The 18,685-nt window shown below is 37.0% G+C and overlaps 1 protein-coding gene across 1 annotated transcript in view; it reads left to right on the top strand.

Annotated features, from left to right (window-relative positions):
* LOC124642249 (electron transfer flavoprotein beta subunit lysine methyltransferase-like) overlaps positions 1 to 18,685 on the top strand; it is a 62,178-nt gene that overhangs the window by 22,671 nt on the left and 20,822 nt on the right. Inside the window, exon 2 of the mRNA XM_047180595.1 lies at positions 16,933 to 17,123. Within this exon, the coding sequence (XP_047036551.1) occupies positions 16,939 to 17,123 (185 nt within the window). The 5' untranslated portion in view covers positions 16,933 to 16,938. The remainder of the gene's footprint in view (positions 1 to 16,932; positions 17,124 to 18,685) is intronic.

Here is an 18,685-nt window from a genome sequence, read left to right as displayed (position 1 = left end):
CTAGTTTTTTTCAAGCTTTTTATTGGGTGGCATTATTTTGGCCTACGTTAGCTGCTGAGTAAGTATATATTTTTAATCTGGAGCTGACACTAAAACATTCCTATTTTCTTATCCTATAAACCTCAAAGTTTAACACTTAGTTCAGTTTTAAAGACCAATTTTCATATCTAATTGAATTTCAGAATTGTCTTAAGTAAATGAAAATATCCTCAACCACTGAACTGAACATTCTCATATAAAAAAGAGAACCCTGCATTCAGCAATCAATGTTCACTCATTCATAACCTCTCAAACAAAATCCTGTAAAGTGTAAACAAACCATAGAATTCAACACATAACCTACGTAACAGATGCCACTTGCAATATCCACGTTGTAAATGAAAGTGTGGCGAACACAACGTGTGACCACGCGTCATGTAGGGACTTGCTAATACCAGCCGGGGATGGAAACTGCGGAATTGTTCGAAATTGAATTGGAACACAAACCGTCGTACCACAAAAACATTTAAACGTCAGTTTAACACTTGTCTAAAAAAATTACAGATTATGACGTTGAAATAAGGTCCATTTTGCAGCCACACTTTTTTTAGACAAGTGTTTGACACATGTTTATGTTTTTATAGTAAGACCGAAAGGGTCTAATTTTGATGTTCATTTGTTGATTTCTCGACTGGGAAATAAAATATGGCGTCGTGTAGGAACTTGCTAATACTAGATAAGGATGGCGAAGTTACGGGATTGTTCGAAAATGGAATATGAACATAAAAGGCTAATAACGGTCATTTAAAAAAATATATGAATGTGGATGGAGAGGCAGAGGTAGACTGAAGAAAGGATAGATTGACTGCATAAATGAGGATATAAATAAGAATGGAGTGGATATTAGTATGACGTCTGACATAGGGAAATTTAAATGGTAGCAAAAAACATAACACCCCGAGTCCGCGTGACTTGGGAGCAGAGTCCAATTTCACTTAAGCTTTTGTTATTTAGGTACCTTATATTTTTAATTTAACGAGTTCTAGAGTGGAGACCACGCCTCGGCAAACATAGTGTAGGACGGCCTCAGGCACGGTGGAGTGATGACTTGCGCAAGACGGCTGGCAGGAGCTGGATGCGAGAAGCCGAAAATCGATCACAGTGGCGTGCACTTCGAGAGGCCTATGTCCAGCAGTGGACTGCGATAGGCTGATGATGATGATGATTTTTTATTTTGGTTTCCATGATCCATATAGCTACGTCACCCCTGCTTTATTCAATCGATATAGTGACACGTACAAACAGGACTGTATGGACTGTACACACTATATAACCGTATACCTATGTACCAATGTATAGAACTGTATACTTACTATCCATTCATGGGTAACGTCATTGATAGCATTTATCAAATTAATGGGGACTTTAATCTGTAGTTGTAGCTTTACGTAATACGCTTCAATTTGTTGCTGGGGGTGATTTCATCAGTCAAAGTAATACTTGGTTTATCAGTTTTGATGACACCCATGGATACTATTGATTTTATTAAAGAACATCCTTTTAAATAAAGAGTTTGCTTGAACGCGCTCATCTAAGGAACTACAGAACCGATTTGAACATGTATTTCAGTGTTCGATTGTTAGATAGCTAAGTATCAAAGAAGGCTCTATGCTACTTTTTACCCCAGTGGGTGAAATAGTACCCTCAGGACATGGATGAAACCTTTGGCAAATATTGAACATTATGATTCATCAATTCCCCACTAATGAGTACCCAAAACATCACTAAACAAGACAGTTTTACAAAACTTTTATTCCAAAGTTCACTCGAGGTTCAAAGTCGTTTCAAAATTCTTTTTCCTCGTACACACTCGTACCATCACATCTTGCAGCTGCGTCCAACGTCCCCTGCCTAGCTGACATCCTTCAGACTTGTGACGTCACGGCCGGGCCGCCATTCATACGTTTTGCTTTCTCAAATAATGAGTAGGTATACCTAAGAAATCACCAAATAAGACAGTTTTATAAAACTTTTATTCCAAAGGTCACTCGAGGTTCAAAGTCGGTTAAAAATTCTTTTTCCTCGTACACACTCGTACCATCTTGTATCTCGCAGCTGCGTCCAACGTCCCCGCCTAGCTGACATCCTTCAGACTTGTGACGTCACGGCCGGGCCGCCATTCATACGTTTTGCTTTCATTTGCGCGGGCACCGGCCCGAGGTCGACGATCCGAGACGTCTAGTCTTTGCGTAGATGTTGGATAGGTATGTAGGTGAGAATGAGAAAAAAGGCTGTTTCTATTTTTGGTTCTTACCTGGATTTATGGATTCAATCTTGTTCTCTGTGATGCCTTGTAGTTTGGACTGGCTGTCGTAAGATTATTGTATAACTGTAGGCAGGTTCTATTTTTCTGTCTTTTCTACTGAACAGCGTCATGTTTAAGGCTAAGTCGTGGGTTGCAATTATAAAACCATCGTCTGCCGAGCTACAACTGCGTTGGGGTTGGAGTGTCTTTGAAACATTATTTCATACCTAATTTCACAAAGTAAGTTTCCTTAACTCTTTATGAGAAAGAAATAAAGGAATGAAAACCACACATCATCTCAAAACAACTCACATTTAAACCAGGCTCTTGTTCTAATTCTTTTAATTCTTCCATGATATACCTGCTTTTCTCCTTTCAATCAGTAGTGACATATCAAAATAAATCAGTAGCATATAACAGACAAGTCGTATGAACTTCGTGACTAGCCTCACGCCCCGACCTTGCTTGCCTAGCGGAAGGCTGTTTCGTAACACATACGCCTTGCATTTCTATGATTGCCAATGAGGTTCTGTCAACAAACATACTTCGTTGTAACCAGGATGTCAATACCACGGGTTATTTTTACGTAACCTTAGGATGAACGTTTAAAATGTCACATATACCTTTTTGTGTAAGTATAATCAACATTTTACATTCGACTTGGTTTGTATCCTCCTATCCTTTTCCCTCTCTCTTGGTCTTCTTTCAGTCTAACCGAACCAGAGTTTTATGTAGAGCTACTGCTTTTAATCTGATCTCCTCAACCCAGTTACCTGGACAACCCGGTACCCCTTGGTAAGACTGGTTGTCAGACTTACTGGCTTTTGATTCTAGCGATTCCTAACGATGTTTTTCCACTTGTTTTGTAGTTCACATTAGCATCGACAAAGTTCATTTTACATTCAAATATTGGTACAGGTTCATTAGGTAATGAAGTTTTAAACATTTAATTAAGTATATCCACACAATTTCGTTAATTCGATCAAAACAAACATAATTCTTAATTTCCCAAAACAGCATTTAGATAACATAATAATGGCTTCATAACAAACAATCAAAATCCCAATTGCGTATTTACAAATTAATACAGAACCGATAAGCATCCAGAGACAAAATACCATAAACAATAATTGTGGGAGCAAAGAGTATTAAGTTCCCAGATTTCCCGCGCAATCGGGTTTATAGTGAATTCGTTATCTGTGGTCGAGTTGTGCCAGTCGACGATGTCCCGGGCTAGCACCGTATGTGTTGTCGCCTACTGTTTGTATCAGATTTCATGATCCACCCACTTCAGGTTTAAAGTTCGATTTTCCTCGTGTATTATGGGTTTAAATAGGGCAGATGTTTCTAGCTTCTAGGGTGACATGTCGGGGATATCTCGAGATAATTCTCGATACATCTAGTTGATCGTTTGGCTTAGTTTCTTCGATGAAGGATTTGGCCTCTGGACCCCAAATTTTGAGATAAAGACAGAAGGATGATTGTCCCTTATTGAATCTAGGATCTTGCCAATAAGATCTTACTCTTTATAAAATGACTACAATCTTGAGTTATGAAGAAACAGGTCATGGCAAAATTTCAATTAACACTTCGAAAGATCGGAAAGCCTGTTGCTACCCAAACAATATGGAGTTAGCGAAAAATTTTCTACCAAAGAGAAAGTAACATCCTATTTTCCCACACACTAGTGTTATCCTAAATGTTTAGAAAACATTTGTGGCTTTATCGTGGATATTAAAACTGGGGACAATGATATCGATTGTTTTGTTTACATAACAAATAGCAGCTGAATGAGAGAAACACGACACCGCCATGTTTTGGCCGTGTAGCCGTCATTGTGAATTGTAGACAGACGCCCACTAATGTAACTGTCGTCAGTACTATAATTTAGAGCAAATATGTGATAAGGTACATACATATTGTTGTTTTTGATGACATATATTTGCAATCCTGCTTTAACATTGCACTAGGTATATGTTTAAATTGTAAAGAAAATCCTTTCATCATAAATAATTTTCGTCATTTATGTGAAGATTGCAGTTGTTTTGAAATTGATGATGATGATGAGCAACGGATATTAACAGAATAAATTACACAGAGGATAATAATGTATAAATAATTGAGATACTTGTGGTCCTATTGTAATTCTTCAGAATTATCAGAGATCAGGTACTACCTCACCGCAGAAACCCAAAAGACTGACAAAAAATAATGTGAGACATTTTAAAACCCACTTAGGGACTTAACCCAAATATTTTAAAACAGTCCTACGTGACTTTTGAAAAAGTGATTGACGTCACAAACTAGTTTTGAAAATATTTTCCTGTCCATAAACACGCCAGAGTTTTTCCAAAACATTAGTAGTTCGTATTAAACGTAAATGCTAATAAACTTGATGGTCTGAATTCTTAAATACCATGTCCAAAACAAAATTTACTATGTTAAATGCGTATCACATTTAAAATACTGAACCGATTTAAATACAATTTGACATCCAGTTTTTCTGTGTTTCAGTTCCGGCTGTCATGAACATCCTTGGCAGTCGTTACGGGTAGTCAGAAGCCAGTAAGTCTGACACCAGTCTAACCAAGGGGTATTGGGTTGCCCGGGTAACTGGGTTGAGGAGGTCTGGCAGGGCAGTCGCTTCTTGTAAAGCACTGGTACCCAGCTACATCCAGTTAGACTGGAAGCCGACCCCAACATAGTTGGGGAAAGGGCTCGGAGGATGATGATCCAGTTTTCCTGTAGACAAATATAAGCTACTTTTTATCCGGACGATGAAACTAGTTCTCCAGGGACGCGCTCGAAAACGTCAGTCAAAACTAGAATGTAATAAATCATCATCATCATCATCCTCCTGTTCCCTTCCCTTATCCCAATGTTATTTGTGGTATTTACATCATGTTGTCTCCTTCCATACTCTTAAATCTGCCATCACCTCATTTTCGTTGGAATGGAATAAATATTTCAAAATAAATGGTTTCCAAGACCATGTTTTTATACACAATACGCCATTCTCAGAAGCTGAACTTATGAATGAAGTCTTTTATTAATATGCTAATTTAGTCTGTTGGTAAAACCCGATCGTAGACTGTAGACAGATTTGTATATTTCCAGAGAAACAGTTGAAATTGAGAATTGTGAATCTATTTTACATTATACATTTATTACGTTTGAACATCCTTGGCAGTCGTTACGGGTAGTCAGAAGCCAGTAAGTCTGACACCAGTCTAACCAAGGGGTATCGGGTTGCCCGGGTAACTGGGTTGAGGAGGTCAGATAGGCAGTCGCTTCTTGTAAAGCACTGGTACTCAGCTGAATCCGGTTAGACTGGAAGCCGACCCCAACATGATTGGGAAAAAGGCTCGGAGGATGATGACATTTATTACGTAGAAGTCTTGGCACTATTCCTTGAGATACACTTTCTTGAAATACTCCATTTCTTTGTACTTTCAGTCAGTCTCAGTTAATGGTTTGGTAGGCCAAAGAGGAAAATTGTGGGTTCTGGGAGATGGACTTTCTTGATAAATCTTCCTTTTCCTTCCCCGTTTCCAAGTTAAGTACTTGGGATCGGCGCAACATGTTTTCCCTTCCATTTCTCGCTATCAGACGTCATACTAACTTTGATGGACTTTGTTGATAAAAACTAAAACTTATTTTTCTATTTTTAAGTTGTTGTTTAACATCAACCAAACCTACACAAAGTTGTAACCTTTGGTCAATTAAAAAAACCAGCTCACTAATTTGGGTGTTTCTGCCACAAAATTCAATAAACCTTCGACTCCATTAATTCCTTTTATTTATAAAACTACAGCTGCATGGACTTTCTTAATAAATAAGACACTAAAATTCTCTTATTGTTCTATTTTTATCTTGTTGTTTCCATCATACTAAAATAAACAAACTCATAACCTTTGATCAATTAAAAAAACCAGCTCACTTATTTGGGTATTTCTACCACATAATTCGACAAACCTTTGACTCCATTAATTTCCTTCTATTTATAACTCTACAGCTGCTTGGACTTTCTTAATGAATAAGACACTAAAATTCTCTTATTGTTCTATTTTTATCTTGTTGTTTCCATCATCCCAAATAAACATACTCGTAACCTTTGATCAATTAAAAAAAACAGCTCACTAATTTGGGTAATTCTACCACAAAATTTATAAACCTTTGACTCCATTAATTTCTTCTATTTATAACCACAGCTGCAAAAAACATCTGTTTATCAACAGAACGTGGGGTTTTCAGTATATTTTTGTTTTTAACTCTTAAAATATCTCATCATCATTAGTAGACCGTTGAATAAATTAACAGTATAGTTTTACCCAATTTTATGAATGACGCATCTCAATATATATGACCATGTTATGGACCTCTAATTTTATACAGTGACGTGGTATGATCGCGTATACGCTTAGAGCATTCAATCAACCAGACACATCATAGTTGTACCTTCTCTTCTAGCAAAGGTAGGACACCATCAGCTGTCATGCATTAATATTTGTAGGTTGAATTGTCTTCGTCAAGTTTAAGTTTTGTTTTTTAGACAATTTGGTCGCATGAATGAATAATGATGTGACCATTTTCAATCACATCATGAGCTATAACTACTTGATATGTTTCCTTATCCACCAAGCGTAATTTGGCAGACTTCTTCGCAAATATTGTGCTCATGGTGACTCCAATTGTTAAACGCTCTAACTGTACGGATATAGAATCGAATGAATATAGAATATAGACCGAACATTGTACGAGCAACACTGTATTCGATCTGCTCCGTTAAAAATATTGTTAAAACGCGTCAAAAGTGCTTTAAAGTGTCATTAAAAGTGCCGACCGTGTGAATAATATCAATAACAACAATCTGACTATAATCTACAAGTGACTTTAGTGCTCTGTGTATCAAATCTAGACCAAAACGTATCAAAATTGTTGATTGTCTACCCCCAGAAGTAATTTACCGAGCGACTCAAACAAAACGCGTAAGCGCCGCGGTATTCACGGCGCTTACGACGTTCTTCTCGCGAGTTGCGCCGAGTGCACTCGTTGCGTTGCGGAGGACCTTTACTAGTGTGCACTTCTTATATTAAAGTTCGAAGGGGTCTTTTATAGTGTGCTACCTTGGAACATTTTTTTTTTTTTTTATTACATTTTTTTTAATATATATTAACTGGAATGGCTTCGTCAACATTACCCTGGGGATGCTGTGCAAATAAAGATAACAATGATGAAATAAAATCAATTCATTGTTCCAAATGCAACAGACTGTACCATTTTAAGTGCCTGTCTCTTCCTGAAATTTCTGAAGAGACTGAAGACTACTATACGTGGAAGTGTTCTAACTGCGCCAGTTACATCTTGAATTCCTCCAAAAAGGAAAATACACCATCCTGTAACGTTTCCACCTCAAGAGCGTACAAGAGAATGGCTTTAAACTCGCCCCCTCAAACAACCATCGTGACCCGTGAAGATGTACGTGAAATCATCAAGGAAGCTATCCAGGAGCAGTTTGCTTCTATGCTTGAGCAAATAAACTTTTCAATACTCAAAGTCGTAAACAAAGAGCTTGAGCCGATAAAGAGTGAGTTCGCTGACATGATGGCATCAATGAATTTCCATGCAAAAGAGCTTGAAGAATATCAGTTAGAACATAAAGCTTTGAAAACCTCTCTGAAAGATTTACAGACTGAGAATACTAACCTCAAGAAGTCAGTGGTAGATATGGGCATTCGAATTAACTATTTGGAGCAACAGACGCGTTCAACTAATCTAGAACTTCAATGCTTGCCAGAAAATAAACAAGAAAATCTCTACACGGTTATTAAGCAACTGGGAACCGTCGTTGGATGCAAGTTGAGCGACGCCGATATTCATCACTGTACCCGTGTAGCCAAACTACAAAACTCTGGTTCCCGCCCGCGATCCGTTGTTGTTCAATTGGCCTCACCTAGAGTTCGTGACCTGCTCTTGTCCTCAGTCATAAACTTCAATAAGGGTAAGAATAACATTGAGAAACTTAATACTTCGGACCTAGGACTAGCTGGTGAAAGGAAGCCAATATATGTGCAAGAACACCTGTCTCCCTCTAATAAAGCACTGCATGCTGCTGCTAGGCTAAAGGCAAAAGAAAAAGGATTTAAATTTGTGTGGGTCAGAAATGGTAGAATCTTCGTAAGAAAAACAGATATGTCCGAACACATCCTCGTTAAAAATCTAGACTCACTAAATAAATTAGTCTGATAGCAATATATAATTAAATTAAAGGCACATGTTATTATAAGAAACATACTGTAAAATTCGATAGCTTACATATTTATTACCAAAATTGTAGAGGCGTAAGAACAAAAACGCATACCATATTTCGTAATGTGTGTTGTAATAACTATGATATTGTCATTTTTACTGAGACGTGGCTTGATTGTACAGTACTGAGCAGTGAGTTGTTCGACGACAGATATATTGTTTACAGAAGGGACAGAGAAAGTTCTTGCCTACAGAGTGGTAAACGGGGTGGGGGTGTGTTGATAGCTGTAAAAAAATCTATGAACTCCAAACGAGAGAAACAATTTGAAAGTAATTGTGAAGATCTTTGGTTAACTTTGGATCTGTCTGTGGCACGATCTGTTCGTCGGGCAGCTTTCTGTTCTGTATACCTGCCACCACCTGTGCGAGTCCCTTACTTGGAACAATTCTTGGATAAATGTAATGAAGTGTTTGAACAGCTAAACTGTTCATATGTCTGTATCGCAGGAGATTTTAATATCGGTGGCATAGATTGGAGCATTGTCAATACTCCCGATTGCGATAAGTGCCCTAAATTGACCAATATAGATCAAACATTAATAGATTTTGCGAATGTAAATAGGCTTAAGCAATTTAACAATGTATGTAACTCTTCTGACCGCATTTTGGATCTTGTGCTTTGTAACAATTCAATGTGTAGAGTGAGTCAAAGTGAGGATCCGATTAGTAACATTGACCAGCACCATCCTCCCCTTGATATTGTTATTTCTCTGAATAAGGAAGACAGACTACCATATAACACAACTGATGATAGACCTAATTTCCGGAAAACGAGTTACATACCGATCCGGAAGTACTTGAGTAGTATTGAATGGCATGAGTTATTTGATGCACAGGCGGATGTTAATGAGATGGTAGAGCTGTTTTATGGCGTTATTCGTGAAGGTATAGAGAAATTTATAACGAAGCGAGTCCCAAAAAAAAGTAAATTTCCACCATGGTTCAATCGAAGTCTGATCAAATTACTTAATCGCAAAAATAAGATCAGGAAACGCCACAATATTTACCACAACCCTTTAGATAAAATTGAACTGCAGATTTTAACAAAACGCTGTAATGACCTTGCAAAACTTTGTTACAACAATTATATAAAGCAGTTGCAAGACGAACTCAAAGGTAATCCGAAGTTATTCTGGAGTTATGTTAAAGCTAAAAGAGATGGGTCAAGTTCATATCCTATTTCAATGACAAATGGTTGCGATACATCGTCTGATCCCGCAACCATTTGTGAATACTTTGCATCTTACTTTTCCTCTGTTTATAGCCCTTCTCAAGATAATTGCAATAACGGCTACACAAAATGTTTGAATAATATTGAAATTAATAGCTTATGTCTATCAAACATATCTTTAAATAGTGAAAGTTTACACGAAAAGCTTAAGAAATTAGATATCAATAAGGGCGCTGGACCAGATGGGATACCCCCAATTTTTATCTCTGAGTGTGCTGCTGAGTTGGTCACCCCATTGTTGCTTATTTACAACAAATCCTTAGTCTCAGGTGTCTTTCCATCAGAATGGAAGGTAGCAAAAGTCGTACCCATACATAAAGCTGACGAGGACAATCTGATCTCTAATTACAGACCCATATCAATTCTATCCTGCTTTGCTAAAATTTTTGAGTCTCTAATTTGTCCATTTATTCAAAAGCACCTTAAACTGTACCTAAGCGACGAACAGCATGGGTTTGTAGAGGCAAAATCGACAAGTACAAATCTTTTTTTGTTTACCGAACTGATATCAGAGGCAATGGATTCAGGTCATCAAGCCGACGTCATTTATACGGATTTCAGCAAGGCTTTCGACAGAGTATCGCATGAGATACTGATACATAAGCTGCGAGCGTATGGTATCACTGGAATGTTGCTTTCTTGGTTAAATTCGTATCTTAGAGCCCGATCTTTTTATGTAGTAATTAACGGATTTCAATCCGACAACCGCTATATCTCTTCCGGAGTTCCACAAGGTTCCCATCTGGGCCCGGTATTATTTAATTTTTTCATAAATGACATTCCAAATTGTTTCCTACATTCTAAAGTATTTATGTATGCCGATGATCTGAAATTCGTCAAAATTATTAAATCTAAACATGATGCCACTCTCTTGCAGACTGATCTCAATAGGCTTGTTGAATGGTGTGAAGACAACTCAATGTTGTTAAATCCCAGTAAATGCTACCATGTCAAATTCACTAGAAAGTATGATTTGATAAGACAAGACTATTACATAAATGAAACTAAAATAGCAGAATTAAACACAATAAAAGACCTTGGTGTTACGTTTGATGCTAAATTAACTTTTATCCCACATATGGATTGCATAATAAAAAAGGCTTCGAAAATGCTTGGGTTCGTCCTAAGACATTGCAAACAGTTTCGGTGTCCAAAAACTAAAATTATGCTTTACAACAGTCTCATTCGGAGCGGGCTGGAATATTGCTGCGTGATCTGGCGTCCGCATTATGCTACACACTCGTTACGCCTGGAGAGAATCCAAAAGCGCTTTCTATTTCACCTGGCATTTGCTGGCGGAATAGCAAAAAAAACGCGTTCATATAACAAGCGGTTAGAACATTTTAAAATGATTTCGCTGGAAAAGCGCCGTCGCCTTATGGACGTACTGTTCGTGGGTAAAGTAATGGCTAACAAAATTGTTTGCCCACAGATACTGAGTAGTTTTAGATTTCGTGTGCCTTCAAGGATTCCGCGTAAACCCATAACACCGCTCTGTCCACCGCTCCGACGAACGGTGCTAGGTGCTAACTCCCCTGTTGCGAGGTTAAGCAAGACCATTAATGACTGTAGCGATCTTATTGACCTACACTTTGACTCTCTGTGCACTCTAAAGTCAAAGACTTTGAAAAGTCTAGAAAAGGATTGATTATGCATACTTTATGTGTTTAAATTATTATCATTTTTTTTATATTGTTAAACTCGTACCTAGTTTTAGTATTCTTTTTTTTTATATAATATGTAACTTAGTAGCAGTTCCTATATAATGCATCGTTTTACTTTTTGCATACGTACAACTACCATATGAATGCTGAGTTTACCTGTAACTGGTTGTGCACTACTGTTTATCTGTTTTGATTGTTTTTTATGTCTATGTTAGTGTATTCAATTGTTGGTAAACCAATAAATAAATAAATAAATAAATAAATAAATCCTGTTAGGATAGTACATAATTTTGGAGATACAAAGTATGCAGCTGATCAATTTACCAAGTTTTGCCCAAATCCGTTTAGAACTTTTGGCAAGAAAGAGTTGATGGGTTAAGAAGATACCTCTATAGTAACTAAACTAGCAATTTATGCTTTTACTCCAAAAGAAATATGGACAAACGACGTCCTAAACGAACTTTGCTAAATAAAAAAAAAAAATTACATTTAGAAATGTTATTCTCGAAAATTGGCGAAATATTTATATGTATTCTACTTTAGGAGACACAGAATCGATTCACAAACATTAAGCACCTCACATAACCGACTACAAGACCCCATACAAACAGTTATACCTGAAAACATCCAGAAACTCCCACAAAACATTGCGACATACAATATCATCCGGCCTCAGTGACCGTGTGATTGAACTTGAGCAAGGCCGGCGCGAGCGCATGAATGCCAGCCGACCTACACTACATTGTATATCAAGGTAGGTATGTATGTCCAGTTTATCCTGACCCCTCGTTGAATAGAAGGCTTATGTAAGGGAAGGTCAGCTTATACTGGCTATGTGTGTGACGCAATTGAAAATACCGCTACTTGAGACAACCTTTGTCTAATTGTTTGTATCAATAATTCGTAATTTTAGTCGTTACCTTTGGGTTTTTTGAGATTGAAATAGGCAGTCTATTTTTGGCATGTGAAATTTTTCCATTTTGGGTTTTTGCCATTGATGATATTTCGCCAGATTGTGCAAGTTTTTAGGCTTTAAGTTCGGTAACCCCATAACGGAAATAGTTATAAATAATTAGATATCTCAGTATTCTCATCATCTGCATTTTTTTTACTCCTTGACTCATCAAGTCGACACAATACACAGGTTGGCAAACTATGAGAAAATTATTATTTTGTTCAGGGTAATGGAGTCCATTTGCATTTTATTTAGTCTGGTCATTCATTAAAGAAACAGTACTTCATATTTTGAAATAAACTTGTTGCATGATATATTTAGTCAGTAACTTTTACTGTACCACTGCTAAGCTTAAGCCTCCTCTCACGCGTAGAAGATGACTGATGTAGCTTCTGTACAGTTATTAGCACAACTTCTTCTTACCTTCCCAGCAAAAACACGTGGAAGTGGTTAGAAGTCACTTTGGGGGCTGTCTTATGAAGTTTTTGTCATTCGCATACTGCTAATTTGCAGTCGTGTTTAAATAAATGAGTGCAAAAGACTTAAGTCGGAGTTTTCCTACGTGAAATAGTATTCTTCCAGTATCACGCAGATTCCTGATGATGCAATATATCAACAAACAATTGACGACTGACTGAAAGACCACGCCTTCTTTTTATTGTTACAATCACTACCATAGAGGCTCGACTTTCATCCACCAACGGTGACAAACTGCGTAGCGTTGTAAATAAAAATCGACCAAGTGGGAGTCAGACTTGAGAACATAGGGTTCCGTGTTTTTACTGAGCACTGAACGACATCAAAATCACTTTTATTGTGTCTTCTTCTTTAATTGAAGAGCCTAGCTCTTGTCAGTGCAGCTCCTTCCATTTACGCCTCTCGAGTGCCAATTTCTCACTTTCTCACTCCTCCGTCATTCATCCTTCACGTTATCTTGGGTTCTTTTAAATGTTTATCCTTTTTTATTTGTAGTAAGTATTTCGTTGCTTCACAGCCAGTTTCTTCATCAAAAGTTAAAGCCAAAGTAAAAGTCAAAGTAATGACTAAAGTTAAAGTAACGGTTAAATTCAATTTTTCTATGAATTTTGCTGTCACTTTAGCCTTGAAAAAACGAATTTGACCGTTACTTTAACTTTAGACATTACTTTAACTTTAACTTTTGATGAAAAAACTGGCCGTAAGTTATCATCTGTGAAAGTTTAAACAGCAAACCTATCACGGTTCAGGTGCCTGCGGAACCCTAAAATCTCTGCTGATTGAGGATCACGAGGAATGCTATATAAATATTGTGATCACACTGATGTAATTGTAATCTTATCTCGGTCTAATTATAACTGTTTAACGTCATGCATTGTTGATGGAAATGACGTAGGTTTTGAAGTGCTCTACTTTCTTGGAAGGTTGTTGAAAATAAGGAATATTTCTAAGCTAGGTATCTACATAATTAATTATTTCATTTTCATGTGAATCCGACTCATTTCACTTTAAGTTAATGATTCTGAAAACTGTGATTTTCTTGCTTAACTTAAAAAAGTCGTAGTTTCAATACTCCTCCATGTTAAAATCTAATTCTTAGCTGCATCAGATGAGACTGGAAACCGACTCCAACATAGTTGGGAAAAGGCCAGGTAGATGGTGATAATAACCTCCTAAAAAATATTCCACAGATAACAAAACGACTTTGTTCCAATAAAGACTATTATTTATTTACTTACTTTCTTTTTACGCATTTCCTCGGAAAATCGAGGCCATTGTTTTCAAAACAAAACAATAGTACGACACACCCACAACGAAAACAGTAAATATTATCGTGATCTATTTGTCCAAGATTGATAGATCGTGCCATGCGCAATAGCACCCAATTTATTGGCTAGACAGTGTCTAACTGTTTCTAATAGGTTTCAATCATCTCTGACGTATATTACGTACTAGCCGTTTTCCCGCGGTTTCAACCGCGTCCCGTGGAAACTTCTGCCCGTACAGGGATAAAATATAGCCTTTGTTACTCGGGAAGAGTGTAGCTTTTAAACAGTGACAAAATTTTTATAATCGGTCCAGTAGTTTTTGAGTTTTTCCATTACAAATTGACAAACCAAAATATTTTTTTTCCTCTTTATCAATAAGTATAGTATAGATAGATAGACTGATGTTGTACTCGGTGGAAGAAACCTCTTCAAGTTTATGTTTTCCTAGTACTTTACCGTTTGACGTTGTTTCCTTAGAAGGGAATTTCTATGGGTTTTATTTATGTTAATCCGATGGAAATTGTTGTTGTTATGTTTACGTTAGTTGTTTTAATTGATTTGGAATTTTTGAAATCTATGAATGAATGGAAAGATTTCTGTTTATGGATGTTTTGAAAATAATATGATGATCGAAAGTGTACAATTTACTAACGTGGATGGATGGAAAGGGAGTGGAAAATCGTAGAAATGATAGATGGATTGTCTAAAAGATGACATGAATATGAAGTGAGTGGATGTTAGTATGAAAAGTGACAGAGATAAATGGAATCGAAAACATGTTGCACCGATCCCAAATAAAATTGGGAAAAACGGCAAAACAAACAGGGCAGCAAGAAGAAGAAAGATTAAAAATTAGGTAGGTATTATATCAATGAAGAGCAAAATTTGCTTTCAATATTTAATCAGGCATTTCTTTTCTTTAACCTTGACCAAATTCCAACCAATAACGGTGCAACAGACGAAGGTAAACTTATCGTCCAATAAGAATCTGACCTAGAAACACCTTTACTTTTGCAAGATTCGCAAATAATGTGAAACATTACGCAATAACACTATTTTTATACCTACTTCAAACATTTTATAGTTCGGCCATTCAGAGAATGCGTTCCTGACACGTCGCGATTGAACTGACGACGTAACTTTGCAATGGCGTTGCAGTTACGATAAAAATATTTTTGCTGGTTGTTTACCGTTTTAACAATTGAGGAGCATTAAAACAACATTATTATATCAATAATCAATGAATGTAGTTACGTCGTCAGTTCAATCGCGACGTGTCAGGAACGCATTCTCTGAATGGCCGAACTATAAAAATCCATCTGTATTTCAGGGTACATGTCCCTGGATTAAAGGGTATATATCCCGTTCTTCCGTGCGTTTAAAATTAGCATCTATGGTTCTAAAAATAGAGTTGTATTTACGTTGTCAAGGATGTCTAGGGCGTCGAACTGATACTCAATGGATTGTCATGTGCGCAATTCTGTTGGCGCCAAGATATCAAATGATAATGTAATACATATTTGATATTGCAAATGCTGTTATCTAGATTTTTTTGTACTGTATATTTTAAGTGCGCCATCTTGTCAAAATAATGGAATTTTGTGGATTTTTCAATGTCATCTTTCCAAAATAATGTGTACTCGTATAGTCAATCCTTTTCGTGTCTTTGGTTTACATAATTGAGGCTCGTGAAAATGCATCACCAAGCAAAACATTCCTTTGAGTACAGAGTGAACTTAGATAAATCAGATTAACCAAGACACTACCAAAAAGTGTCTTACCAAAGATAGCAAAAATGCTCTTATTACCTTGATTTTAAACATCTTTAAGTTAGTTAAGGTATTTTAGATCTTAAAGATGTTTAATATAATAAGAGCATTTTTAGATCAGATTTAGTACAGATAATGTCTTAGTTTTGACTCCTTGGATACCTCCTATTTTACCTACTTCCTAATAAACCTCTTGCATCTAATTAATACGTAAGTACTGACGTCAAACCCAGCCTCTTAGATACAGTACCTACAAACCAATACATAACTAGAGCACGTCCTCATAATAGCATTTATTGTGAACTCAAAGGTAATTAAATTATTGTCTCTGACGAATGAAGGGTTTACCTAACCACTTTGAACTTGACAGTACCTGCGTTGTGTTCTGCGTAAGGTTTACGTAATAAGTCATTGTACTCGATTGTACTTAGTGTCTGACCTCGTAAGTCGAGGTAAGGAAGAATGAATCAGAAATGGGTTAGTTGTGTCTACGTTATAAGTATTTTCCGATGTTCAATCCCAGTGCAGTTTGAAGGAAGTTATTCATAGGTTTACTATTATAGATTCTTGAACCTCAGAATATGGATGTACGGTTCAAAATGTATACAGACTGAGTAGTTATTGCTAATTACCTAAGTACTAGTTCGTTTCAGAGAAAATACACCTTCAAAATTAATTAAAATGCGCAATACAACAACAAAAATATTATGCAACATAATTTTAAATTGCAAAAAATCATTGCGCAACCTTCAACATCAACTCTTTCTACAGGTTCAATTTCGCACAATACATAATATTGCGCAACTTATTTGATCGTCCATCTAAAATGTTCCTAAAACCAAAGGTTCACCAACAACTTAAACGGCTTTTAAAGTAAATAGTTATTTTAGCAATGACAGGCCTTTTTATGATGCCGGTCAAAATGGGCCTTAGAAAATCATCCCACAATTCTCATACCCCTTTTTTTCTCCCCAGGTCACAATGCGGAAAGACCTGGTCTCCTTAATACTGAAGCACACGGTGACCTCCCGTCGCCACCTGACCCCAGAGCTGGCTCTGCGCCTGGTGACCCCTGACTGTCCGTTGTGGAGAGCCCCGGAGGATCAGGTCCCGTTTAAAGACCCCTTTTGGGCTTTTTATTGGCCGGGGGGTCAAGCTACTGCGAGGTAATTTTAAGTACCTACGTATCCCTTAGTATTTTATACTTGACTTATCTCAAGTACATATATGTATATGCAAAAGACCTATGTGCTTTCACAAACTCTAAACTATCTGTGTACCAATTTTCATTTGAATCGCTTCTGTAGTATTGGTGTGAAAGCTGAACAAACAGACAGAGTTACTAAGATTGTTTTGGATATCTGATATTTCCTGTATCATAATATGATACGTAAACTGATATTCTCACATAATGACACTGATATTGTACCTACTGAAACTTAACACCATGTCCCTGAAAAAGTATGACTTTTTAATAATCACCTCAGCACCATAATCCCAGCTCAGTGTACCTACTTCTATAATTCTAATCATGACCTACATTTAACACATCTAGAAATAAATAAAAGGTACTACAAAAATCCATATAATTCCGTTACTATTATCGAAGCCGTTCTTTTTCACTTTATTTTCTTTTCAATCCAATTCTTATACCTTTTTAAACATTCATATTCTTGAAAAAGCCTTACTCCCAAAACGATGAGTCACAGAAACGTTATCCTGAAAACTCCTTGGTGAGTCACGCCACGCTATCCTTTCTAGGAATCGTTCTATCCCGCTTTACACCCCTCCCTCCCTCCCAGCTGTGTGTCTGTGTGTGTGAGTGTGTGAGGAGTGGGGTGAGAGGGGGTTGCAGGCTTACTTGGAAAAGGGATGAGGATGACTCATAGTTTGCGAATTTTTGCAGTTTTCAGGAACTGTCTGGAAGAGAATTGTTCGTTTGTTCGTTCGTTGAACGAAGTTAGTACAATTGCTAGAAGTACAATTTGGTTAAACATACCTACCTTTAGGAATTTAGTTCTGTGTCTTGTGGGCTAGTTCGACTAAATTATGTTCGTAACTTTTTATAGTTTTTTCGTGAAAATAATAAGTCTGATATAGCAGTTATTTATTCTATTGCGGCATACACCTACTTACCTATAGGTACACCGTGACTTTTTAGTCGTCTTACAAAGGTGGTCCACTCAATCTATCCGACATAAAATACCACTAGACCCGATTATTAATTTTATAGCCTAACTTAATTAAGGTGCAAAGAAAAATACTGAAAAAACAATGTTTACGTATCAAACGGTAGAAAATAGGTACTTTCCCAACGCGCCGCGCTCCATTGATACAAGATTCGGGCAGTGCTCACAACAGGGTGTTCTTATAATGTACGTCATGCATCATAATAATTAATTAATTTTTATAGACCGATCACTTGTTTACCGACGGTCTATAAACTTCTTACATCTATTTTGAGATTAAAAATAAATCAACATATTGAAAAATATTCAATTATGTCAACTTCTCAAAATGGATGTAAGAAGGGGTCCCGTGCTACTAAGGAGCTGCTCCTCACTGATATGGTCATCAGCCAACAGGTTCGGCGATCCCGAAAGAATTTGTCGACATGTTGGATAGACTATAAGAAGGCCTACGACTCGGTCCCCCATACATGGCTTAAGAGGGTATTGGAGTTGTATAAAATAAACTCAACTCTACGCGCCTTTCTTGCGTCATGTAT

Source organism: Helicoverpa zea, chromosome 24 (genome assembly GCF_022581195.2).
Source record: "Helicoverpa zea isolate HzStark_Cry1AcR chromosome 24, ilHelZeax1.1, whole genome shotgun sequence".
NCBI lineage: Eukaryota > Metazoa > Arthropoda > Insecta > Lepidoptera > Noctuidae > Helicoverpa > Helicoverpa zea.
Note: the sequence above shows the minus strand (reverse complement) of the source record. Positions and strands in the feature narration are given on the sequence as shown.